This window comes from Typopeltis vanoorti, chromosome 5 (genome assembly GCF_054136105.1).
Source record: "Typopeltis vanoorti isolate ZY-2024b chromosome 5, IOZ_Tvanoo_1.0, whole genome shotgun sequence".
In the NCBI taxonomy this organism is placed as follows: Eukaryota; Metazoa; Arthropoda; class Arachnida; order Uropygi; family Thelyphonidae; genus Typopeltis; species Typopeltis vanoorti.
Genome location: NC_143553.1, coordinates 159,466,122 through 159,493,327, shown reverse-complemented (window position 1 = coordinate 159,493,327; position 27,206 = coordinate 159,466,122). Strand labels below are relative to the sequence as shown.

General features: G+C 35.3%; 1 protein-coding gene across 1 annotated transcript in view; it reads left to right on the top strand.

The window, feature by feature from the left end:
• LOC150106997 (adenylate cyclase type 3-like) overlaps nt 1-27,206 on the top strand; it is a 398,311-nt gene that overhangs the window by 156,530 nt on the left and 214,575 nt on the right. The window contains exons 5-7 of the mRNA XM_090392870.1: nt 1,596-1,707; nt 1,820-1,947; nt 25,608-25,766. Coding sequence (XP_090248996.1) covers nt 1,596-1,707; nt 1,820-1,947; nt 25,608-25,766 — 399 coding nt within the window. The remainder of the gene's footprint in view (nt 1-1,595; nt 1,708-1,819; nt 1,948-25,607; nt 25,767-27,206) is intronic.

The following is a 27,206-nucleotide window of genomic DNA, read 5'->3' as shown; positions in this document are numbered from 1 at the left end:
TCCCGACGTCTAAAAATTACTTCGACAACTTAAGTTTTTTGTTTCTGAATTTCATGAGTGCGGAGCACTTGTTATTATTCGTTTAGTCCTCTGTCCACCGCACAAATCGATAAACAACTAATTTGGCGTACAATACAGACAGAGGCAGAACTCAAGCACAGTCAAAATGAGAAACGGGTTCCTTTGGACACCTAATAAGTCAAGAATTCGTTCAAAAACTCTACCAGAGGGGAAAGAGACAATGAAGAGAAGAAAGCAAAGAATGCAGTTTTAAGGGCATTCAGTGCATTCTCTGAATTCCGACAACAAAAATTGAAAAAGATAGACCAAGATTTTCGAATCCATATTATCGAACCTTTAGATAGGATAATAAAAAAAAAAGAAGGATCACGTAATAGCGATGTTCAGGGTGAATAAGTTTTGAAAATATTTGATTTAAATGAAACAACCTGAACACGAAACCTCATTGTTATGATTAGTGCGCAGTTACTACGATAATTTGTTAAGTTACTGCGCAGGGCAAAGCATTGTTTTATCATGACATCAGTTCCTGATTAACGTTAGCTTATAAAAGAAAAGAAACTGATGTATTTATTATGTGCGTGGATCGTGTTTCTTACTTTTTTATAAGTAGCCGCATCTATTATTAATCCAACTCCAAACTTGTTAAATAAAAATGCAAAAAAGAAAAAAAAATTATCGTTTAGAAGGTAAAGACTTCTCTCTCTCTCTCTCTCTCTTTCTGAAAGAAGATAATTACGTTAACATCAGCTTCTGCAGACTGCACAGAACCCTTAGTTACTATGGCAACGGCATCTGGCCATACTTCTCCCTAGTAACAATCGAAATGGGCGGCATATCTCTTCTACGCTTCCACAAAGTACTCTGCCAAATATTGGACACGCCCTGTTCGCTGTCTCTTCCTTATCTAGAAAACTGTGCGATTCCATGCACATAGCGGGGCAAAGATTCTTCGCGCAAATTCTGCTGAAATCCTTCTATGTGAATGAGGATACCGAGGGTCTCGTATCCTCGAGATATTAAAGTTCAAAGTTCAACTCAGAGAATACGTGATTTGTGCGAAGCTGAGAGGCGTTCAGGAACATCCCTCCGCTGTCCACTCGTGAGTATCTGTCGGTGAAACAATGGGATCAATCATGTGGCTGTAAATGAGATTTCCTGACACGCCAAAGCGGAAACTTTTCCCGATAGATTCAAGGTAGCCGACCTTCTCGGCAATGAAGCAATGCATAGCACGGACTAACCGATTTCAATTGCAGTTTCTGAGCTTAAAAATGCATTAAGAGAGTGCTAATGAAGCCCTCTGAGGATTGTATCGAGAGATTTTTCCTTCCTTCAATGTAAGTAAAACAATAAAAAGAAAAGAAATTTCTTTCACAAAGATGACACTCTTTGAACTGTACATTGTGTAGTTGTCATGACAACCATTCTGTTCACACGACTTGTAATCGCTTTGGTTTAGCTTCAGTCTCTGAATATGCTAAGCCGCAAAATATAAACTCTCTCACTCTCTGTCTTTCCACCCATTAATTTTCCTCCTAACTCTGATAATAATTTCTTTCTTCTGTTTGTAGCATCCTTTTTGCTGACATCGTTGGATTCACGGCCATTTCTAGCACTTGTCCCGCTGCCGAACTAGTTCGAACCTTGAACAAGCTCTTCGCTCGCTTCGATCAGCTCTCTGAGGTAAGTCGACCGACGGAAGAACATCCGGGGGAGGGACATTTCCTCTTAACTATAATAAATTAAACCAAACCATAATACATGCTCATAGTAATTATTTTCATCCCTTTCTTAGAAGTACCATCAGCTTAGGATTAAGATCCTGGGGGACTGTTACTACTGCATCAGTGGAGCTCCAGACCAGCGATGCGACCACGCGGTGCTCTCCGTACACATGGGCTTGAGTATGGTCGAAGCTATCAAGTAAGTACAAAACGGGCGGAGGGTTGTTTAATCACCATTTTTGGATGATGCATGAAATATGCAGCGAATCTTCACTTTAATCAATGCTGAAAAACAATGAAACTTCATTGTTTTTCTACATGCATATTTCCTTCCGCATTTATCGAAAATGCATTTAATTCAACTGCGAAGTAGCCTCCAGCGATGAGTTCTGAGATTCCATGCAAATGCAAAGCAATAAAAACAATAATTTCTACATGCAGGCTGAGAAATGATTACCTGCTGATCATACCACGTTTGTCAATGGGGAAATTTAACTTCTACGTTAACGTCTTCATCTTTGGCGTGCTACTCGTTGCAAGGTTCTTGTGTGAGAGAGTATCCTTGGCTACGAAATTCCTTGGATTTATGGAAAATATTGCACCATTGTACCTTTCCTTAGATAGGGAAAAGCAATTACAGGCTAGATAATGTGATATCGTTATTATTTTTTCGTGTCCGCGCGGTTAGCCTAGTGGCTGTGTGCTCTGCAACCATATGCATGGGAAAGGAGTGTCCTGGGTTCAGTTCCCGTCGCCGACGTGAGGAACGTAAGGATCTTTCTCAGTCATAGCCAAGTTAACCGGACTTGGATTGTGGGATTTTTCTCCCCAATTTATCTGGGAGTTTTCCTCCCGCAAGCTGGCAAACCGGCCTCGTGAGCACAGGCATCTACAGACATAGGACACACCGGGAGGCATAGGGAAGAAGAAGATTATTTTTTCGCTTGGAAATGGAGATGAATAAGCGGGAAATTTTGTTGGACAAGAATGCGCCATGATTAGAAAAACCGACTGATCAAAGCAGTAAATTGTTTTTGTTGGCAGACAATGTGACGTGTTGGCACTCTTGAGTAAGCGTATCGATTGAAAGCTTTTTTTAACATTTACCACGTCGTTACTTAATAAAACCCTTGCCACTGCTTTGGTGACAAGGATTTGTCGACTCTGGCGAGCGAGGTAAGAGAATATGCAGTCGTGTTCTAAGTGTCGAATCCAGCAATTGTGTTAAAAATCTTCATCCCATGATCTTAGTTCTGCATTTGCACGTCTCGATGTGTTGTTCGGTCCAATAACATTTCTTGCAGTTCTCTAAACTGCCAGACAAGCAATTCTCAAAGGCGAATGAATGCGTTTTGTTTCACTGACACGAACAAATGTGCGTCACAACAACCCTCGAATCCTGCTTAACAGTTTCATATGTCGCTACTTTCTTTGTAAGACGATCCAAACGTGATGACGTCATCCCCATCGAGTGACGCAGTATACCAGGAAAAAGTACTCGAAATGAAACATCAAAGCGATGATGTCAGCTCGTTTTCTCTCACGCGATGGATGCACCTCCAACTCACCTTTTCCAGATGGGTCAATAAAACGAGTGGCAATAAAAGCGCCACCCTCCACAAAGGCAGCCATCAAAGAATTCACCTTTGTGACAAACAGACGAGCGAATGGGAGGTTGAGTAATTAGCACTTTGTCCGCGTGAATGCGTCCAATCGATCCTCCCTTAAAAGGAACGCAGGTAAGACGTACTCGAAATATCGACCTGCTCAACTCCAGCCTTCTCATCCCCGTCAACCTCCTCCGGCGTGTAATGCAGCAGATTACTGTGCATACATGAAGAAACGGCATCAAGAACACAACACCAAAATGTGATGACGGATTAAAATTAGGTGAGCTGCACTAAATAGAAGCAATGAATTACCCTAGGGACTGTGAAGAAAGCATCAATGATGGAGTGAAATGCGTAATAAGTACATGAGCGAGAGATTCATCTGCCACGTGGAAAGCTTGCGAATAACCAATTTAGTAATAAGAAGTCCGTACGCAGATAAAAATAACAAAAGTATGAAATATATACATTTTAATACACAATAATAACGAATCAATCATGGCGTGTGGGTTGGGGGGGGCTCATTAATTGGACACGGAATTAAAGAACACATTAAATCAGATTTCTTGTTTCTCATGAATTTGCAGGTGAAGTTTATTGTTGAGTGGTTGAACACCTTGAATCTTTGAGAACAAGAAGACCAAGCAAAAAAGAGCGGTATAGAAGAAATAAAGAAAAGGAAGAAGAGAGAAAAAAGAAACGAAAGGAAAAAAGGGAAATGGGAGGAAAAAAGAAAACGGAAAAAAAGAATGATAAAGGGAAGAAAAAATGAAGAAAGGGAAAAAAAGAAAACGAAACAAAGGAAATAAAATAAAAAAGAGAACCATTTCAAAAAATATAAACATGGAACTCATGAAACAGGGCAAATTACTCGCTGGAGAGTCAAGTTGCCATTTCTGAGAGTTTAGCAATTTAAAAGGAGATGTTTTAGGACGAAGGGTCCTTGATGAGAGTCTCCCTTGAAGAAAAAAAATCTCCTGCTGTGATAAAAAATGCATCTTCATTACTTATGCTGATGATATAAAACGGAAAGATGGCTCTAAACACATTACATTTAATTGCTGCTGAAAATGAATTCAGTACAATACGGGGAGACTGTTACGGGGAAGGGGACGGCATTCGTTTTACTTGCCATCTTGTCTTCGCAACACTAAGTAAAGACTTTTCTGCTGCTTTATTTATTCATTTTCTTATCATGGCGAAAACACGTTGTCGACATTCGCTAATGAGAGGGGGGGGGGACCAAAGAAAGAACAACAAGAAAACACGGTGATCTTCGTTTGGCTCTGTTTACTAGCAACGAGAAAGTCCTTTATAAAGGAAAGTCGTGTACTCGGAACAGTTAATTAGACACACGATAAGAGGAGGAATAATAAACATTCATCAGACCCACCTGGCTCCACCTAAATGCATTTCCATTCTCTGAACGTTCGTTCATCTTCTAACTTGCGCGTTGTAATTCGCTGTTTTCGCCTTTCTCTCATTATGGAAATCTCGTTGCAAGAAACGCTCCCTAGGATATTGAACAGAGTCTAGTTTTAAGCGGCTCAATCCTTAGCATTAAGCAGAAGTCGTCAGGCATAGGAGACTCGAAGATAAGATTAATTTTATTAAGGTCGGAGAATATTCAAATAACGTGACGGAGGTTGGGGAAGCAGATAACGGTGGGAACGCGATCGAATGAGAGATCCCACAGTAATCATGGTCAAACCCAGTCTGTAAATTTCTCCAGAGCCCCTTTACAGAGAGCAGGGTTAGCGTGTGAAGACGACCACATAGAACGATGCTCCTTCTAAATTACAATAAATGCAATAAGTGGTGTGTAGAATGATTTCTTGATATTCATTGGGCCCGAAAAAATACAGGGTGGCCATAAAATAACTTTCTCTCTTTGGAGGCATCTGTAGCTAAAACCAATAAACGGAATGAGACCAAATTTTATATTGAGACTTTTGAAGGCACGGGGAGATGATTTCCGCGAAAAAAAATATTTATTACCAAAAGTCGACGATAGGGGAAATTTTGGCGCTGGCGGAGCCAAAAACTTTAATTACATTAAAGGCAGATAAAATGGAATAATAACATTTCGACGGTATAAGCGACAGCCGCTTATCACAATCGACGGTGTAAGCGCTTATACGGATAGAAGTGAAGCATTTTCCATAAGATTTTCCAGACTGTACCGTAAGCCATATCAAGTTTGCGAGCTATGGCACGAGCGCTTGGACCAGTACTAGTCCCTGTGTCGTCGAACACCGCAGAAGCAACGTATGCTACTGTCTCTTCTTGCACTGCTTTCCGTCCTCTGCCAGGTCTAACTCCTACCGATCGAGTTTCTTCAAACTTCTTAATCATAGCTCTCCGTGCTACAGCTGACATAGGACCTGTACGCAGGTTATGAAGTCTTATAAATTCCTGAAGGGCCGCTTCGGCATTGCACTGTTTAAGGTAAAACAACTTAACAAGTAAAGCACGCTGAGGCAAGGTAGGACGTATATTGCGCACAATTCATCAGTCATTCGAATAACTGCCTGAACGTTCCCAATCCCTTTTTAAGTGGAATTGGTGGCGCTGCTGTCACGTACGTACAGTAAAATTTGCATAATCCTTTTTACCTGCGTTTACTGCAAATATTTCACTGCTTTCGGCTCCGCCAGCGCCAAAATTTACCCTATCGGCGACTTTTGGTACTAAATCCTTTTTTCGCGGAATTCATCTCCCCATACCTTCCAAAGTCCCAATACAAAATGTGGTCTCATTACGTGTATTAATTTTGGCTACAAATACCTCCAAAGAGGGAAAGTTAATTTATGCCACCCTGTACTTTTATATATTCGAAAAAAACTTTAGCTGTTGCATTTACCTCACGGGAGAGATTTCGATTGCGATGTAAGAGAGGCTTTTGTTTTCCTAAAACCAAAGCGCACTGGAAGAGAAAAGGCCGTTTCTTAATGGATCGAATTGAATGAAATCGACCAATAATTTGGCCTCCATGGCCTGATTTAACCGTTGTTTTCACGTTAAAATATAAATAAAACACAGAAGTTAGGACATTTTCCAGGAAGAATCTGCAGGTATGGTAATAATCACACCGGAAACGATTTAGGTGTTTTTGACTGCTGTTGAACACTGCTTGGCTGTTTGTGGGTGTACAAATGGTGTTGTTCGTATCTCTCAAGGGATAATATTAAAAGTTTAGTTTTACTCTAACGAAGGAAATTATCTTTTCCTTTGGTGTATTTATATAGTTGTTAAAGTTTGAAACTCGGAAGTTCTATTTTGATGAATGTTATAAAGAAAAGCGTACAATTAGTCTATTTCTTACCAATACTTATCTGAAAAATTTCGAATAACTTACCAGAAGTGCCATTTTATATATATATATTTTTTGTTGTTGTTGTTGTTGTTGTTGTCTGTCACTCATAAAATATCAGCTTCCTGATATACACTTGCCAGCTTTTTCATTGGTCCAAAGAGATGGAAACCAGTGAAGATTCGAACCGTATGACGGAAGGGATACACCCTTCCAGTTGCAACTCCATAATCATTCGCATTTGTGTCTTTGCAAATGCGTGAAGCAGAGTCAAATTATCGTGTGTGCAGCACAATGATGCTTTTAAGCATAAACTCAGAACGTTTACGACGAATTGCCAAATATAATTGAATCAGTGTGTTAGAGCACATTTGTCATTCACGCTGCTCCCCTGAACAACAGCGTGAATGACGAAGAACACTCAACACCAGAAGGACACTGTTACGATTCCAGAACAGTGTTATCGTGATATAAGAATCAGCTGGCGATGTGACTGATGTATACCGGTAGTATAAACTATCAGAAGGGCCACCCTGAGTACGAAGATCTCGTCAACATGCTCGGCTAAAGCAGAAGAGGGCGTCCGGAAGTGGGGTAGCAACCCGCTTGTATGATGTAAAAATTAAATCGTCATAGAAACAGACGGATCTGACGAGGAAAAGGCACTGGAAACAGGACACATTAAGGACTGCAAGTTGGAAAATTCGTTCCTTAAATGAAAACAAGATTGGATAAGCGAAATATAAAATTGGCTTGCATATAAGAAAAAAAAACCCAGAAAGTTGAAGCAATGTATAAATTAAATCAATTTTTTAGTGGAGTAGAGAAATAAGAGGAAGCAAAGCAGGCATTGGAATAATAATAAATGATGATTTTCAAAATGAAATAAAAGAATGAAAATATGTATCTGAAAGGATGCTGAGAATAAAAATAAAATTTCAAAATAAAACCCTAAATATAAGTAGTGCGTAACAAAATCCGAAAACGAAACTTGAAGAATTTTATGAAACGCTACAGAAAACTAAAAAAATATCATCAGATGAATTAATAATACTAGCAGGGGACTAAAATGCAATAATTGAAAACAGTGTAATACCAGGAGAAACTTGTCAAAGATTTGATGAAACAATTCAAAGCTCAAATGGAATAAGATTGCTTCAGTTTGTACAAATAACAAATTTATAATAAATAATACATTTTTAATCACAAGAGGCAACACAAAATAAAGTGGGGAAATAACAAAGGACAAACGTCTCCCGCAGATTATATAATAAGAAATAGAACAATAAAACTAGATGAAATATTGGATATGAGTCCTTACATCTGCAGACATTGGAAGTGACCATGGACTACTGATGAGAAAATTTAGATTCCAACAAAAATATAAATAAAGTGAAAAATAAAAATAAAGAAATACAAAGAAATAAATTTAAGGTACAGCATTACAAGAAGACAGTATAAGAATACTTGACCAAAATAGACTAAAAGAGCTACATTATTTCAAAAAATGTTATCAGTAATGAGGAAGATGTGAATGCTTATTGAGAAAAGATAAACATAACCACCTTACCGGTCATTATGAATCAAATACGCATCTCATGCGCTTCGTATCCATCATATATTACAATATAATATCAATGGTATTGCAATTTTGATATGCACTTCGCATCCATGATAACCTTGACGTCTTGGCTGGTAGCGTGGTTATATAAGCATATGAGGCAGTGGGACAGGCTGGAAAGTACAAACCAAGATGGGTATACTCAAGATATGAAAGCACTATAAAGAAACCAAAAACTGCATTTAATAAACATTTGCGATATAAAAGTAATATAGACAAATATGAAGAGCATGAAAGAATAAAAAATGAAATAAACAACAGAATAAGACTCAAGTATGGAGAATGATCCGAAATCAAAGAAAATACATTTATGAATACATAAACATACCAATCAGGGAAAGAACAATTTTACCAACTCTATTTGATAAAAAACTATTTTAGGAAATTATATGAATGTGGAGAAGAAAATAAAATGTCTGAAATGCTACAGCCAGAAAACACAGGTAAAAATTGAAATAGCTAATAATTTAATGTAATCAGTCATCTCAAAATTGAAAAAATAGGAAACCTGCTGGAACTGATGCAGATACCACTGTATCAAAATGATCAAAGATGTATATACTGAAGACATGAATATTTAATAGCATATCAGAACATAAATATACAGAAAATCTCTATAAGGAAAGGGATCAGACAAGGCGATTCTTGAAGTCTAGGTTTATTTAACATAATCAAGAACGAAATAATAATAGAATTTAAGAAAAAGAAATTAAATGGAATAAAATTAACAACGGAATTTAAATTTAGTTGGATACTCAAATGCTGTAGCAATACTTGCAGGAAATGAAGATGAGCTCCAAACGCAATATTCCAACTTCGCATGTTGAGCAATTTTGACATTCAAATATCAACAGATAAATAAAAAACAATGGAAATTGCAAAAGAACCGATCGGATGTATATCAGAACTAAATTGAAAAATACTTGAACAAGGAATGAAATTTAAATACCTAGGAATAAATGTGAACAGTGAAAATATAACGCAGGATGAAGTAAAAGTTCCTGAAGACTAATAAAATATCAGGATGTTTAAATTCAAACGTATGGAAAAATAAAGATCTAACAAGAAGAAAAAAAACGAAAGTAAGAACATATTATTATTATTATTATTATTATTTCGGGCGACTCCAGGAGTCCTTAGACTCATCGAGGGAGGCCCTAAACATCATGTCCACACAACTATGCGATTACATTCTCACAGTATCTATCATACATTGCCTTGAACTCGTTAACCGTCATAGCACCCATAACAGACTCTGGCAGCTTATTCCACTCATTTACCACTCTAAAAGTAAAGAACCCAGCTCTAACTTCTAACTAATATATATCAGTCTCTAACTAATATAAATCAGTAGTGCGAACAATATTCACATGTGCATGTGAAACAACAATTGAAACGTAAAAAATACAAGATAAATACATGTGAAATGAAAACATTAAGAAAAATAGTTAACAAAACAAAATTTGATAGAATGAAAAATTAAAATATTTACGAAGGATGCCAACTGCATCCCATAAACGCATGGATAACAAAGAGGAGATCGGAATGGAATCAACATGTTAATAGGATGGAACCAAAAAAAAAAAAAAAAAAGGGAAACTAGCAAGAGACTCAAAACCAAATAGTAAAGACCAGTTGGTAGACTAAAAAAAAAAAAAAAAACGGTCAACAGATTGCCTCCATTGACGTATTGAAGATGCAACAAGCTGAAGCTTGAATCAAGTGGGTGTTTCCACTTCACTGGTCATCGATGTTTCCAATTAGCGATTTTGATGCAGCATCTTTAACAGGCAGAAATTGGGTCGCACTCTACATACCCGCTGTAAATGACCACCTTTTACGCTACCGCCTTGCAAATGATTAATAAAAATATTGCTCTCTGATCTAGGAATTACTATATGATTCTGTTCAACTGTTTTTCTAGCCTATGCATGTTTTGTTGGCTGTATAGATGTGGGTTGTGAGTGATGTTAGTTTATGAACGAATAAACGAATAATTTATACCTTTAATTTCAAAGGGAATGTTAATCGGTGCTTTTTATTTAGCAAGTTCCAGAATAGCGGCTATTGTGTGTTCCATCAGATTTTCACGGTCTTCCTAATGGGAGCTTTTCATTGTGCTTAATGATTTCCTTTCCTCTCAAACGAACTCGTACACCGATTTCTTCTTCCACTAAATTAAGCTAATAACTTTTGTTCTGGCTAGAATATGTGATAAGAAATAAAAGAACAGTCACGTGATCACTAGATCCCTTTTTCTGCTTTTGTTGTGCTCTGGCAATCGCAGTGGCAGATGTCGATTTAAAACTTTGTGCCAAACTTAGGAGCTTCCAAAAATGTTACAAATTAAGCCCCCCCCCCCTCTTAACATACATTTTGTTTCTTATATGTACTTTAAGTAGTATTAATAAGGTCAGCAACATTTTCTTCGATTTCGTGATGAATTAAACACGTTTATGATTCTTTAACATTTTTTTTTTCGGAACGAACTGTGATCGGAAGGCTTAAGAAAATCTCTACAGTCTGATGCGGATATCAGAAATATGGATGTCGGGTGGCTGGTTTTGCAGTAAGATAACGTACCAAAACACAGATCAAAAGTTGTAGAATTCCATGTCGAAATTGGGGGTTAATGTTTACAAATAGTTCGTAATCATTAGACTTTTACTTTCCCCGAAAATCTCTGCTTAAAAGCCGTTAATTTTCATTAATCGAAGAGCACAAGCCAGGCTACCATTCGATCGATAGCCTAGTTTCTTTTCCTAAAGTTGGAAAAAATGTGTCAAAAATATTTGAAAGGTAATTGTGTTATTGTTGAAAAAGAGGACGGCTATGTTTTCAAAAAAAAAAAAAAATCAATGTTTTGACAATAATCCACACGCTCTTACTGTGGACTGGGTAGAAATCTTCTCTTTAATATGCTTGTTAAAAGAATTCTTGTTAAATATTCTCTATTATATCGTTATTTTCTTTGTTTAACTTTTTTCTTCTGTTTTTCTTTAATTGTTTCGGCGGCGCAATCTTCGATTATGTACTTTTTTTTCGGATGATTACTTTTGTTTTATTACTGGAGAATCTTAGGGATGGAATTAAATTCGTGTCTAGACAATGTTTTTGGAAAGTTCATGCACCATTTTAACTTTAGGATGCTTGATAGAACTATACGCCTGATTCCTTCAGGAAATTGCCTGCATCACATCCAATTAAAAAGAGATGAAAGAATTTCGACAGCAAGGAATGCGGGCTAAGATCGAACGAATTGGATGGGGCATTTCTCAGTGTCTGGGCCCGCAGAATTATATCACCCTCCATCTATTGTAACTTCTGCTAACATGGGATCCCATTTTTATATCCAGTAGAAAAAGAAGACACAATATCCTTGTCGCCAATAATAGTGCAAAGATTGGTGGAAAAAAAAAACGCGTTAAGACAAGCTTAGAAAATCAGAACGTATATAATATGAAGCACGCCTTTAATTACAGAGGATTCATTTAAAAATGCAGTATTAGAGACGCGTCCGTTATCAGTTGCTTCATTGCAATTAATAATCTGAATTTAAAGAGGACGCTTTTTAATCAAAATACTCCAAAGTTTCCCTTTATATATCTTTATGTCACAAAAGAAATTTCAGCTGTGCAAGCCGCGAGGTTTTATACGTTAGAGGAACGCATATCAACAACTCTTTTTAAATTTACCTAAATGAAATAATAATAAAATGGAATAAAAATTTCCATCAAGGTATTAAACTTTCTCTTACTGTGAACGTATGATCAACCTACTGATGACCAATTACAGAATCATCATCATCATCATCATTAAATTCCTGATGACCAATTACAGAATTATCATCATCATCATCATTAAATTCCTGCCATGTACCCTCAAGGGGTGTACAGGATATGATAGAACTACATGAAAAAAATTACATCATTACTAACTTCCTATCTACAATTTTCCTCCAAATCAGTCTGTTAGTTGTCGACTCCAACATTATAAGATCTTATATTTCTATCGTCTAAGGCACTTTGTACCTTATCAATCCACCTATATCTTGGTCTTCCTCTGGATTGTTTTGCTGCCAACCTGGCAGAGAACACTTGTTTTGCTAATCTTTCTTCGCCCATTCTGTTTAAGTGACCATACCATCTGAGATTAGCTCTGCTAACGCATTCCTGGATGTTGACAATGTCAAGTTATTTCCTAATATCCTCATTTTTAATATGATATTGCCATCGATGCCATCTGTTCACGCCTATAATCTTTCTCAGGACTCTCATATCTGCGGTCTCTAGTCTTTGGTGAAGTGTTTTACTTCTGACCCAGCTCTCAGATCCATAAGTTAAAACTGGTTTGAACACTGTCTTGTATACAGCTACTTTAGTGTTCGGACTAATTTCTCTCTTATTCCATATGAATTTATTCAATCGACTTCCTACCATACCAGTTTTGCTGATTCTGTTGTCTATTTCTATATTTAATTTACCATCTTCAGTAAAAATCGTGCCTAAGTAGCTGAAATGTTTCACTTGTTCCACAGGTTCTCCATTCACAACACAGTTGACATTTTCAATGATTCTGCCAATTACAGAAAGATATTTTAAATTGAAATGAGATAGCCGAAGAGTATGGAATGATAATATCAACAGAAAAATCAAAAACGATTGCCGTTAAAGGATAAGATCCAGTAAGAACTAAAATAGTACGGGATAAGATTTTAGAACAGGTGAATTTATTTAACTTCCTAGGATGTATGATCACATATGAAAATGAAAAAGATATAAACCTAAAAATCCAACATATTTAAAAAATATTGAAATATGGACAATAAAACAAAAAAACAAACAAAGATTAATAACAGCTGAAATGAAGTTTATGAGAAAGACTGCAAAGTATAATCTATTTGATCACAAAAGAAACGAATAAATTATGAAAGAATTAAACCAGGAATCAGTAATAGAAAAAATATAAACATAAATGTAAGGAACACGTTTGAAAGAATGCAAAGAGAAAGATTACCAAAACAAGCCTTAAAGTGCAAGCCATTAGGAAAAAGAAAACCAGGACGTCCTCTTAAAAGATTCAACGATGACTTCTAAAGCCGGAACAGGTCACTCCAGGCCTAAATCCTTGATAGGTATGATGATGACGAAGAGGAACGTATACCAATGCTCGCTCACCTTGAAAACCTTTAGCCATCCATTTCTAGTTTCTTTTTGATTTTTTTTTAATTTAACCATACCACAAATAATATGCCTTTTGGATTCGCAGTCACCTCTGATGAGGAGATGAATCTCTTTCAAAACACGGATTTTTTTCATGCCGCCAATATAATTTAACGGAGAAACAAAGTGGATATTTTTAATTTGAAACCTCTGAATCTTCAACACAATAATTTTTCATCATCCACTTAATTATTATGAAATCGATATGCGATAATCAGTGCGCCCGTGTTACCAAAGAATGAAAAATTTTAATTGCTTAGATAAGGAATAAACTTTAAAAGAGATTTTATTATACTCCAAATAAGGCCTTAAAGAAAGAACAGAGTTCTAAAATATATATTTTTTATATTAAAGAACTGATTTCCCTGGGGAAATATGAGCATGTCATTGAAACTACTATTTTTACTTCTACATGAATTATGATCTTTATTTAAATCGCTTGAGATTGCTCGAATTTGATGACTTCCTTTCTTTGTGCATGAATTACACCTTTAATTCTTTCTTTCTCAACCGGTTGCTTCGTGGGTATTTACATTCTCCGCACTGAAAAAATTGTCTGTGAGCTCTGCAACTATTTTGAACAAATTGAGACTGCTTTCTCATTACTGTCGAAATAGAGGAAAAATTGACTTGCATGAGAGATTGGAAAAGAAAATCAACGAATCTTACCTTGACAGAGAAATTACACGTGCGCACAAAGTACCTTCTTTGCGTTACCATGGTAACCAGAAAATATTAGCTAAGTTCATTGTCCATGTGATTCTCTCCCACTTGAATCATTTTCTATTTTTTTATTTTTTGGTGTATTTGACCTTCAAAATCCTCTTGAGACTTTATGGAAAAGGGCATTTATATTTACTGAAACATGCTTTGGTTACGCCGCTAGCATTCGCGTATAAACTTTAATTTTCTTAAATTTAATGCCACGTCTCTCGCGCTTGATTTAAACCTTGCTTTTTAGCACATCTTCCAGATAAAAAAAAGAAAATAAATAAATAAATAAATAAATAAATAAATAAAACAAAATAAATCATATAATCCCTTTTATGATCCTAAACTTTAAACGATATTGCTGTGCGCAATAGTCTGAGAGTTCTTTCATCTATTTTTCTGAGTTGAGGGTTTAAACACTAATTTCCGACTAAAATCCCACTAGCTTTTTTTTTTCAGCTGGTTCGTCCGAGTCAGGAACCTGTAGAAAAAGGCCTAGAAAAACTTCCTAATTTAGTCGGCGAATAGAACTATATCCATGACGGTGCTTCTTCTGGCGGTCTTGCATTATGGAAGCATCACCACAACAGTAAGAAATCGGTATTACAACTTGTAGCAAAAATACTTTCCTAGTCTTCCTTCAGGCTAATGAAGCTGATGATAACTGCAAACATTTATCCAAAACCTTGCTCATATCTAAATAGCCGTTAATATTTATTACGCATGCGGAAGCTACTGATTGCAACTTCATTCTACCGTCTTCTTTTCGCCTATACCGAAATAAATATAGAAACATAAATTTGATGTACTAGAATACAAATCGTTGATATACCTATTTATTTTCAGGATGACAAATCATTGTTAATCTTGTCACCAGCAGGACAAGGAATTTGGGGAATACAAAGTAAAATATTGACATTCAACACCCATGATTTTATATAGTAAGAGATTTTTTTTCTCGGTTTGTTTTGAGGAATTCCGATTTACTAATTTAAATTGTAAACCAGTATAAATCACCAGTTGTGTTGAGAAGGTATTGTCTTGGGAATTATAAAATATCAGGATTTAGGCGGACAGTATTTGAACCAAAGAGGACACTTAGGTTTTTAAAAGCTGAGGAGGCTATGAAGGTCGTGTGTTTGTGACACATTGGTGAACCACGGAGTCACCCCAAGAAGAAGTAATTGATCATGATTTAGATTGGAATATCAAAAGGTAAGTGGGAGGATGAAGTAAGACCTTTCTTCTGAAAAACAAGACAGAACTGTGTTTACATAAGCTGAAATTCGTCAGATTTATTCCACTCCACATGAGAACGGTTATGAGATCAGTTTTTAAGAGTAGATACTGAAGGTCTTGAGGCTAGAATTATTTGAGCAATGCAAGGTTTCTTGAATGGAGGCTAATCATCAGTAAAATTATCGATCATCTGAAATTTGAAGCTAATGAGAGAAGGTCATTAATAATGTATAGGGGGAAAGAGTATGCGTGTCCTTCTCTCATTAACTTTGAATATACAGAGCCCTGCGATACTCCAGCATTCACAGAGAAATCTGATGAGAGGAAATCATCCGTCATGACACCTCAGTGAATAATCTCATAAGAAACCGGCTCCGAATCCCAAAAGGCAGGAGGAAGATTATAATAATAGTTTGTTAAGATTTGAATGCCAGACTTGATATAAACTGTCGAAATATCAAAAGTAATCACAAACGTTTCGTCATTCAAACAAACGTTCAAACTTTCATTCAAACTTTCCTCGGCTTATATCCGAAGACTGATGAGGTTGGGAGTTCTCCTATGAAGTGATAATAGCGAAGTCAATATCAGTGATGAGTAATTAATTGGTGGTCTACAGGTAAGTAAAGAATTTGCCTTTTTTTTTTCGAAGTTAAATATTTTTGGAAAGATACTAGATAAGTATAAGCGATAATGGATGAGTGCTGTTAATTCTAGAGCACCGGGTTTTGTTTATCACAATTGTTTAAAGTTGAAGAGGTGGTCAAGGAAAAGAAGAAAGTATATCGAAAGTTCCTGACAAGAAAGTCAGCTTGTGCTCTTAGGGAATACAGAAAAAAAAAGCAAAGAATTGTGTAAAATTAGATAAATTGTTCTATTTTCTACCTTTGGTTAGAAAATAGAAAATAAATATCAAGAAGGTGGCAAAATATGCTGAAAGTAAAATATTGAAAAAGCTCAGAAATGGAGGAAAGAGTTCTGTAAAAGAAATTACAGATGATAAAGGGGACATGAAAACTGAAGATAAATACACACTTGATGTATGGAGTAATTACTTTGAAAGATTGCTAAATGAAACAAGCATTGTTAGGATGTTGGTAGAAAACACTCAACGGGAATGCCATCTGGAATCTGTACTTCAAGTAGAAAAAGCACTCACAAACCTGAAATGTGGGAATGCAGATGGAGTACACGATATTCAGAATGCATGATCAGAGGGTCGATTACAGATGATCGGAGTGGAGCGATCATAGTACCCATCTATAAAAAAGGGAATAAAGTAGAATGTGAGAATTACAGAGGAATTTCTCTATTGAGTACTACTGTAAGATTTATGCAAATATTCGTGAGAAAGAGCTAAGAAAAATTATGGAGGAGAAGATAAGAAGCACAAACTGGGTTCAGGCCAAATAGAGGCTGTCAGGATCAGATTTTCATTTAACACAAATAGTTGAGAAATCACGGGAATATAACAATGATCTGTATTTAAGTTTTGTAGATCTGGAAAAGGCATATGACAAGGTGCCAATAGAGAAGCTATTCAATACGCTATAGTTATATGGTGTCAATGGGGCATTATATCAAACAATAATACTTAGTCTGTATTTGAGTTGTAAGTCAGCAGTTAGAATTGAAGGAAGTACAGGAAGATGGTTTAATGTTAAATCTGGTGTGAGACAAGGATGTACATTATCCCCTCTGTTATTCATTATCTATATGGATCACATTATGAAGGAAAGTGGTATTAAACAAGATATCAAAATTGGAGATATTAATATCAGCTCTTTGCTTTATGTGAACGACGTTATACTTCTAAATAAATCTGCTACAAGTCTGCAAGATTCCCTGACTAAATTGAATAACTCTTGTAATAGATATGGCATGAAGGTCAGCAATAAAAAGACAAAGACAACGAAAATAGGTACAATCGTTGAAAATGTCAACTGCATTGTGAATGGAGAACCTGTGGAACAAGTAAAACATTTCAGCTACTTAAGCACGATTTTTAGTGAAGACGTAAATTAAATATGGAAATAGACAACAGAATCAACAAAGCTGGTAGTATGGTAGGAAGTCAACTGAATACATTTATATGGAATAAGAAACAAATTGATCAAAACACTAAATAAGCTGTATATAAAGCAGTGTTTTTAATGGATCTGAGAGCTGGGTTAGAAATAAAACACTTGACCAAAGACTAAAGATCGAAGATATGGGAGTCCTTTGAAACATTATGAGAGTGAACAGATGGCAGTAGCACATTAAAATGAGGATATTATGAAAGACCTTGACATTGTTAACATCTAGGAATGTGTTCACAGAGCTAATCTCAGGTGCATGGTCACTTAAACAGAACGGGAGAGGAAAGGTTAGCTAAACAAGTGTTTTTGCTAGGATAATAGGAAAATGACCCAGAGGAAGACCAAGAAGTAGGTGGATTAATAGAGTAAAAGATGCCTTAGAAGACAGAAATATAAGATCTGATAATATTGGAATGTTGACAGATAACAGGCTAATCTGTAAGAGAATTGTTGGTAGGAAGTTAGTAACGATGTAACTTTTCATGTAGTACTATCACAATATCCTGTACATCCTCTGAGGGTACATATCAATTTGATGATGATGATGAGGAGGAGAAGATGTTATGCACAACTGGAAGAATATCATCAACATCGAGTAAATTTTTTGGTATCAAAAGGGTTTCATAATTCCTTTCGGCAAAAAGAACAAATACTGCCAACTATGGCCTTTAAAGGAAAAGATCCAGCAATAACAAAGATATAGTAATAGATAACAAGATCTTAGAACAAGAATTCATTTAACTACCTAGGATGTATGATCACATATGAAAATGAAAAAGATATAAACCTAAAATTGCGAAATATTTAAAAATAACAAGTGTAATTAATTAACTCTATATTTAAACCAAACCTAGTTCAAAAACAAACCAGGCTAAAAGTATACAACACATTAGTCCTACCAGTCTTAATGTATGGAAGCGAAATCTGAACAATAAAACAAAACAAAAAAAAAAAGATTAATAACAACAGAAATGAAGTTTATGAGAAAAAGTGCAAAGTATACCCTATTCGATCACAAAAGAAACGAAGAAATTACGAAAGAATTAAACCAAGAATCAGTAACAGAAAAACTTAAACAATATAAACATAAATGGATGGAACACGTTCAAAGAATGAAAATAGAAAGATTACCAAAATAAGCCTTAAAGTACAAACCATTAGGAAAAAGAAAAACCAGGACGTCCTCTTAAAAGATTCAACGATGACTTCTAAGACCGGAACAGGCCACGCTAGGCCTAAATCCTATCCTTGATATGCATGATGATGATGATGATGAAGAAGAAGAACAAATGAGGTATACGGAGGGTGTTACGTCTTGATTTTCTTTTGTCGCTTATTGTTGATTTTCCTTATTTGGAGGAGAGGAGACGACTGATGCATAGTTAGCATTATTCTGTATGATTTATTGGATAATATATATATATATATATATATATTATAAAAAATATATATATATATATTTTTTTTAAAATTTTTTTTTTATTTATTTTTTTTTTGTGGAGAGATATTCCTTTCAGCCAATATATGCATTACCGTGTATTTTATATTTTATTAGGACCGAAAGACTCCATTATTATTACTATTACTCGTAGTACTAGTAGTATGTGACTTCCTGAAACACAACATCAGTTATATGAGATGAATCTTACTTAGATTTGGTATTTGAAATTTTTACAAAAAATTTCGAACCGTTCCATTTTTTCGTTCGTTATATTCGGGGCCTACAAAGGGTCAAAGTGTCGGAATTATATCTTACAATAACTCTCTGACTTAGTGTAATTCGAAGAAGTTATCTGTACAAGAAGTCTGCCTGGTTCAGTTTTAGTTAAAACCATATCACTTTTATCATAACATGTTCGTAAAGTAGTTTCGAAATGATATTAGTAATTCCGCTCTGGCTGGATGAAATACAATGACATTTTATAGTTTAGATGTATATTAAAATTTATCAGTTTTGATTTCAATCTTACAGTTGTTGTTGTTGTGAAAAAAATTAGGTAGAACGAAATTTGTTGTCTAGAGATAAATCGTTATGAACACAATGAAGCAATATACTTAACAGAAAAGTTGTTCTACAATAACATAAAATAATTATTATGTCTCAATGACTACTTACATTTGTTGTGTATCTTAAGTATTATTGTCGAACACTCTTAAACAACAGTTCGCAACAAAATTACTTTTTCGACGAATTTTGAAAGAATTCATCGAAACATTATCGGTGAGTTGTTTTTTCGATCATCTGCATTTGCGATGAATTATCGTGCGATGAGCTGTGGTGCGACGAATTATTTATTCCATGAATTACCTTTTCGATGAATTGCCATTCGTTAAATTTTTGTTCGACGAATTGTTTTTTGATGAATTGTCGTTCGATAAATTGCCATTCGGTAAACTGTCTTTCGATTAACTGCTTTCGGTGAATTTTCATGGAATCATATTAAATACATTAAAAGTTGCCATCGTTTTTTGAAGACAGGATCAAATATTCGACGATGCTGCACGAAGGAGTCATTTAAGAAACTGCAGTGATGATAATGTTGAAAGAATAAAAAGAAAATGATGGTTCAAATGAACAGCCGAAGAGATACATTTAGACAAGGCACAGTAAGGATAATTTCAGTAGAAATTTTGATCATTTAGATTTTCAGACTTATTTCCAACACTGAAGCACATGTTGAAAGTACGTAAAGATAATGGCATGGAAGTCACCAAAGTCTCGATAGCCACGCCTCCTGCGTTCGTTCCGAGGAAATTATATGATATCACGATGAAATGTTTACATTAGCCATCAAATAGATGCTTAGACGTCCCATGAAATTTGTGTAGTAATTGCACAAATTCCAGGTAGTTTCATCCGATGATTACCAAGTGATAAAATGCAAGTTAAATCAGATGGCACGGAAATCTTAAAAGAGTATTGCACACGCAGAGGGAAAAAAAACTTCCCTATCTACACAAAGTTCTAAAATTAAGGACATGATAAAAAAAAATTCCTCCTCCGTCAGAAAAATGTCTCGATCCAGATGGCAAAAATTGGTCTATTTTATTAATAGCCAGACTTATCTTTCCTGTTGTGAAGTTCTATTAATGCTGAAATATGCAGAGATTTCTCGGACCTCTTAATCAATTACTAACTTTCATTTTCTATGCCACTAACATTGATAATGCAACTTTATATAATTGTTCAATTTAAATGGACTCAGGGTCGGTTTAAGCCGGCTGGGGACCCCTGGCGGTAAAATTTATGGGGTTCCTAAAAAAATTTGCCATTTGAAAAAGTTGACGACATTTCTTTGGCAGTCTGGTACACTTGTGTGGCAGTATCGAATTTGTCTTTATCTTCTTTTAAAAATAGTAGAAACTGTTCCAATTCATAATCAAAATGCGTAATATCAATGTCGTTCTTATAGATCTTTGAATTTTAACAATAGCTCGGGTCCCCTAACTGCGGGCGTCGGACTTGGATCAAGAGTTGCAGCCTCTTTCAATGGCTGCAAACTCCATCCATAGTTATACTACTTGATAAGTATACCATGTCTCACAGTTCTTATCAGACAGGAGTATAGTCGGAGATACAACTACTTTTATTTGGAAAGTGCTTATAAAATTTCTTTTCAGTCTTTACGGATTCGAATCCAGAGGCATCATCATCGTTCTCACGGTTACAAAGAGAGTGAGAGAGTGTAAATAATTAAGTCCTCATGGCCTGAACTATGGAAGTTTCCCATGCATTGAACAGCAGCGAGTGTGTCTTACTAAGCACTTTTTTTTTTCGGGGGTGGGAGGTTTCCAAAGTAGACACTTTCAGCCGACATTGTGTTAAATAAATTTACATACGCGGGAATGCAAAGATTTTATTTTTATCATTAATTTCAAGAACTGCCGTAAACAAAGCTACACTTCCATCACTGACTAACATGAGTCAAAGTGAGTTTCCCCCTTTAGAAAATTCGACTTTTCTTATACCTGAATAAAAGTACTTCAATGCAAATTCTTGCCCACACTCTGCACTGTTCTTTTATAGGTATAGCGACCTCTCGCGTTCGTTGTTGGTATAAAAATAACGAATAAAATGAAGGGAGTACTGTAAGTACTTGAGCTTCAGAGTTAATTCCTCTACCACAGTATTGCCTATTTCTATGGTACATAATTTCGCCGTGAAATGTATTTTAATTGTCTTTCAAAATTCGAATTACGAATTTCGTTATTTTTCCTATTCGTTTTGTTTCTGTTTTTGCATTTTCATTGTGATAAAATGCGCAGGTAGTTTTCGAAGAAGTGTAGTCATTTTTCCCACTAAGCTGAATTACTCAAATCTGTTTTTCACTTCCTATAAAAAATCCCCATCTCGAAACCCACGCAGAAACTTTATTTCCATTTAATGGGAAATGCAAATAGATGCACACACAAGGCATTCTTGAAGATGTTCATTCTAAACCAGTGTACAAATAACAAATCTCTCTCTCTCTCTCTCTCTCTCTCCTGAAATCTTGTCATAACAAAACAGCGCTTCTAGAAGCCATTTTATGTCCTTTGTTGGAACTCTTCCACAACAACATTCCCTTGCGGCTTGGTTACGACACCGTTCTTAAACTTCAGTGATTTGCGTCCGCTGAAAATGTATCCGAATGCCAGAGCCAAAAATCATTTAATAAAAAGTACCGTCTTTTATAAAAATCAGAGACAGAAAGAAACCGAAGTAACTGTTTTCCTCTTGAGACCCGCGATTTTATTACGGAACTCATGGGAGAAGCCTCGGATAAATAAAATATCCTCCATTCTGTATGCAATTTTATGCATTGTAATAACAGTAAATATTCCTTAAGGCACATCTTGAAAAACTAAGACCCGTAACATAATTACTTAGTCTCAGTGAGATTATTTTTACTTATAAGTAAAAAGACTAATCATCAAAGAACGAGAGAGTCAAGAAGCGAATCTAGATAAGCATTAAAAGCCTTTGATTCTCTATGAGAAATTATAATGATAATCAATGAAGTTTCATTTTTTAATGACAGTTTCCTCCAATAATAGATGAAAACTTATAGCACTTGAGCAGCCTACTTGACGTAATGATTATATAATCTGGGAGAGACCAAACATGTTACCTTTTTTAACGAGAGTTCAGCCATCCAATAAGCGCGGAAGTGGTCTCACTCGAAGAAATGAGAATCATTTACCACCTTCCTTGGGTAATGATTCTTAAGTGGTCACCCACAGAGCTGCTATTATAAAGATTTTGTTGGTTTAGGCGATGACAGTTTCAGGCAAACGTTTAAAACAAGAATTTAAAAATATAAAAAATTAAAAATACTGTAACAATTTTAATAAAAATAAACATTATAATTTTAAAAATAGAAATTTAAAAAAATGAAGTTAAAATTCTATAGGCCTGTAATCCTTTGGTAACGCTTCAGCTTTCACAACTTTAGTAGGAAATGGCACCTACTAAAGGTGCCATTTCCACTGTCGACTGCAGGAATGTTTTTTTTTTTTTTTTAGCAGTTGGTACCTAATTTAATTGACTTTTGTGTTAGCAGGTAGGGCTTATTCTCAATAAAGTCGGGTTAGCAATACCCTCAATCAAAAAAATCGACCATAGAACACACAATCGGGGAATAATACCAGTTCGGATTTAAAATACGATATGGTTGCAGTTTGTCGTACTCTGGTCATGTGGTCTTGAAATCGTTGATATTCCTGAACTCTACTGTCAATGATTAATAGTGGAAACCGACTGCCATCGATTCCCGAAAAAAGTATTTCGTGCTAAAAGAATTCGCTTAACTCTTTTTTAAAATAAGAGGCGTTAGCGGACTCATTTATTTTTATTTTTAAATTTTAAATAAAATTAATTTGAACAAAACTCGGAAAAACGAGAAAAAATGAAAGAAACACTAAAGATTAAAACAAAAAAAATATAACAGAATTAAAATTACTATTACATAAATTTAAAGATAAAATAAACTTTAATTACATTTTTTTAAAATTAAACTTTGAATCCGGTGTCACAAAAATAGTTGCATATGATAGTGCATCCATCAACTGTCATTGTTCTTGGATGCTTTATATGGGATCAGTTGTGTTATTTCACTTTGGCAAACTTGATGACACGTGCTTCCCTATTAGGTGCACTCTTCAGATCCTCTGGTCGCTTGCGACTTCTTTTTGTCTCACAAATGAGGTCTCCCATCGAGGGATGCTTTTCGTATGGAAGAATTCTATTCATAGCAAGAGACAGACAGACAGAGAGAGAGAGAGAGAGAGAGAAAGAGATGATGTCGAATCTTATGATGATTTCGATATGGAGAAGAAACTCTAAAAATGTGAGCCTTTTATGGAGAATTTTATGGTTTTGGAGAGTTGAGAGTTTATAGGGGATGATCATTTGACTATACTTTTGCTATTAGCTACGATTACTAGAATACTTTTTTTTTTTACCAGTAGCGGTTCCTGCTCCTCTTTCTACTTTGGTTCATTCTTGCACTGTTCAACTATAGGTATTACGGCTGGTGTATATTTGTTTATTCGGTTTAAGATTCTATTTAATGTTAACTAACTTTCTAACGTCTTGTTGGGTTTATCTTTGGGAACATTTTTATGCCAGGAAATGCGGTTGTTTTGAAATACATCGAGTGTCCATTTTCCTAAATATGGAGGTGTTCCTAATAAAGTGTCTACCTAGTGTAGATTTGAAGAGGATAGTGGCTTTATAAACATAATCAGATTAGATAATGACAACTTGATGTTGCCGGATTGATTCATTTAGGATATTTTACTATATTAATGAATACTTTATTTTAGACAGTGTTATTTTTATGTGCGATGTAATTATCCACGGAATTATGAAGAATCCGGATATGTGTTTGGTTAGTTGGTACAATGGTATTGGAATCTCCTGTCGCAGGGGTTGGAATAAATATTGCTAATTTGGGTTTAAGAGGTTTTCCATTTTTAACTAGTTAATTATTCTAAGGATTTAATTTTAGGCAGATGGATAGGTGGAAACTGAAGATTAGTTATTTTTATTATTATTATTTTTTTGGTATTAGTTAGATTTATGTTAAACTTTGTTACTCGTGTCAGCGTTTGTACTACTTAATTATGAAAAATGGCAGAAATATTCAGGAATGAAATACAATAATCTTGGGATCAATATTTTAAGATTATTTAGAGTAGTATGGGATTTAGAGTTCTATAGAATGAGGGGTCCTTGATTTTTCATTGTGTTTTGTGTTTTAAGGGGACAAGAAGCTTTCTGGGTGCTCTTTTTATAGTGGAGATTGTAGCAAGAGTAGGAATATGGATAATAAGATGGCTAACTAATTTTGGGGTGTATAAGAGTTTTGTATATTTTGGAATTATATAATTTTTAATTGTTTTCCTCGTAAACTAAATTGGACTGCCTTTGGTTTTGGAGACTGGACTATATCCGGAACAAACTTTGATGGATTATTTGATAAGCTATTGAAAATATTTATTTTCCCTAAAATATTTTGGAACAAATTTTTTGATTTTATGCTGAAGTGCTAATTGGGTTGATTTCTCTCGTGGTTACTACCTTATTTAGCTTATATAAAGTGAGGTTTTGAAAAGGTATAGCAGTTTGTAAGATAGGATCTGCATAAAATATAAGATAGTTTTCGGAGCTATGGGAGGAAATTCTTGGCGGCGGTGAAATACAGTAATTGCTAAATAAAAATAGGCAGTAGTCAAAATTTTCATTCCACGAAAGAAATGAGTGACGATCACAAAAGTTTCAGGAAATTTAACGATTTTTTAAGGAGAGAGTTAGCAGCTCTCTAAAGATGTAAAGATGCTTTTTTGAGAGTGCTGAGAGCGATATATGACGCTTTTGGGGATATTCTGTCACTAAAAAAAAAAAGACTATTTTGTATAAACGTTGTTCATTTTGAAATGAGTTATTTCCATGACTTACATATTGTGAGTGCTAATCAAAACATAAAATATCAGCGAGAGAGAGAGAGAAAAGTAGGTAATAAAATCTACAAATAATTAATACATAATTTAAGATTCTGCCTGTTCGTATTGTTTTCAGATCTGTTCGGGAACAGACAAAGTCCGGGGTGGACATGAGGGTGGGGGTCCACACAGGAGCAGTGCTCGCAGGCGTCCTAGGACAGAGACAATGGCAGTTCGATGTGTACAGCCGCGATGTGGTGCTAGCCAATAAGATGGAAAGTAGTGGGATGCCAGGGTAAGTCAAAGTTTGTAAAATTTCTTTGCTGGAATAAATGCGTTTTTAAATTCAACTCTGTTGATTGTTTCAAACATTTCTGAAAGTTGTAAATCTAAAAATACTTTGAAAATTAATATAAAGAAAGTATTGCACAACTTCCCACATTCTCAAATATATCACACATGACGGAGTTCGTTATGTTTATTAAAAATTGATATGTGATGTCGGCGTTAGTTTTTCAGAGTATGATGCTCTCTGGTAACTTTTGATACCTTCTTTTATAGAAGCCAAATATTTCGATCATCATAATCACACTGATACATCATGCAGTGACTCCAATAGTCTATTGATGCTCTGAAAAACTCTTATCTAATTGTTTTGTGCGGATTGTATTTTTCCTTCATCTCATAGAAAGACATGCATCCCACATAACTAGGCTGATCATACTTCCTTGAGACAAAAATGAGACATTGGGATGGCAAAAACGGGACGGGGCTTATGTAATATTCTGTATTCATGAAAAAGTAAGACGAGTAATAAACGTTTTACTTTGCCTAATATGTATGGTGATAAAACGTTGGTAATTATTGCTTCTGATTTGGTACGTGGTGAAAAAAATTTTGGTTCATAACTTTTATTGATCAATGTTGACAAGCAGTCATTTGCGCGAAAACTGGCCGTGACCCATAGTATATGATAAGCAACAAGAACTTCACTTACTGCAATTTTATCACTTTCGCTATCACCATTCACGTCTCAGCATAAACGAGCTAATGTTTTTACTGAAGCCAGAGTCTTTTCAGCATCCTTATGTTTCTGGCTACGTAGATGTCGCTTCTACCTCCATGAGCAACGGAAAAATGGACATTACAATGTTGGCATACCACTTTTGTTCCATCACTACATAGCTTGTCCAGTTTAATAAATTTGAATTCTTTCTGTAGATCGTCATTAAAACTGCAGTTTCGCCTCTTTGACATTGCAAGAATAGACTTAAAGCTTTAAAAATTATGAAATTTAAATCACCTGCGTGGAATAACAAAGCCACAGGTTAGCATATAAGCAAAACAAAAACTAACGCTACAGCAGAACAGACGCCGCGTCTGAAACGCAAGTGTTGCCAAAATGTATTTATTATTTTCTCTGAACAAATCACTGCAGATATCGATATTTAGTTTGGAACAATGCGACTCCATGGCTATACAAATTACTGGTATCCATGATATTGATATACGATTATAGGTTATGAATAATAATTTATGATCTACCAATATTAAAGTATATTTATAGTTTTTATTAAAAACGGGACAAAATTGACATTTTTATTAAAACGACGGGACGGCCGAGAAATATGAAAAAAAAAACGGTACTGTCCCGTTCAAAACGGTACGTATGGTCAGCCTACGCATAACGTATCAGTAATTGAAGTTAACAGAGCAACATCTGGAACTACCGCTT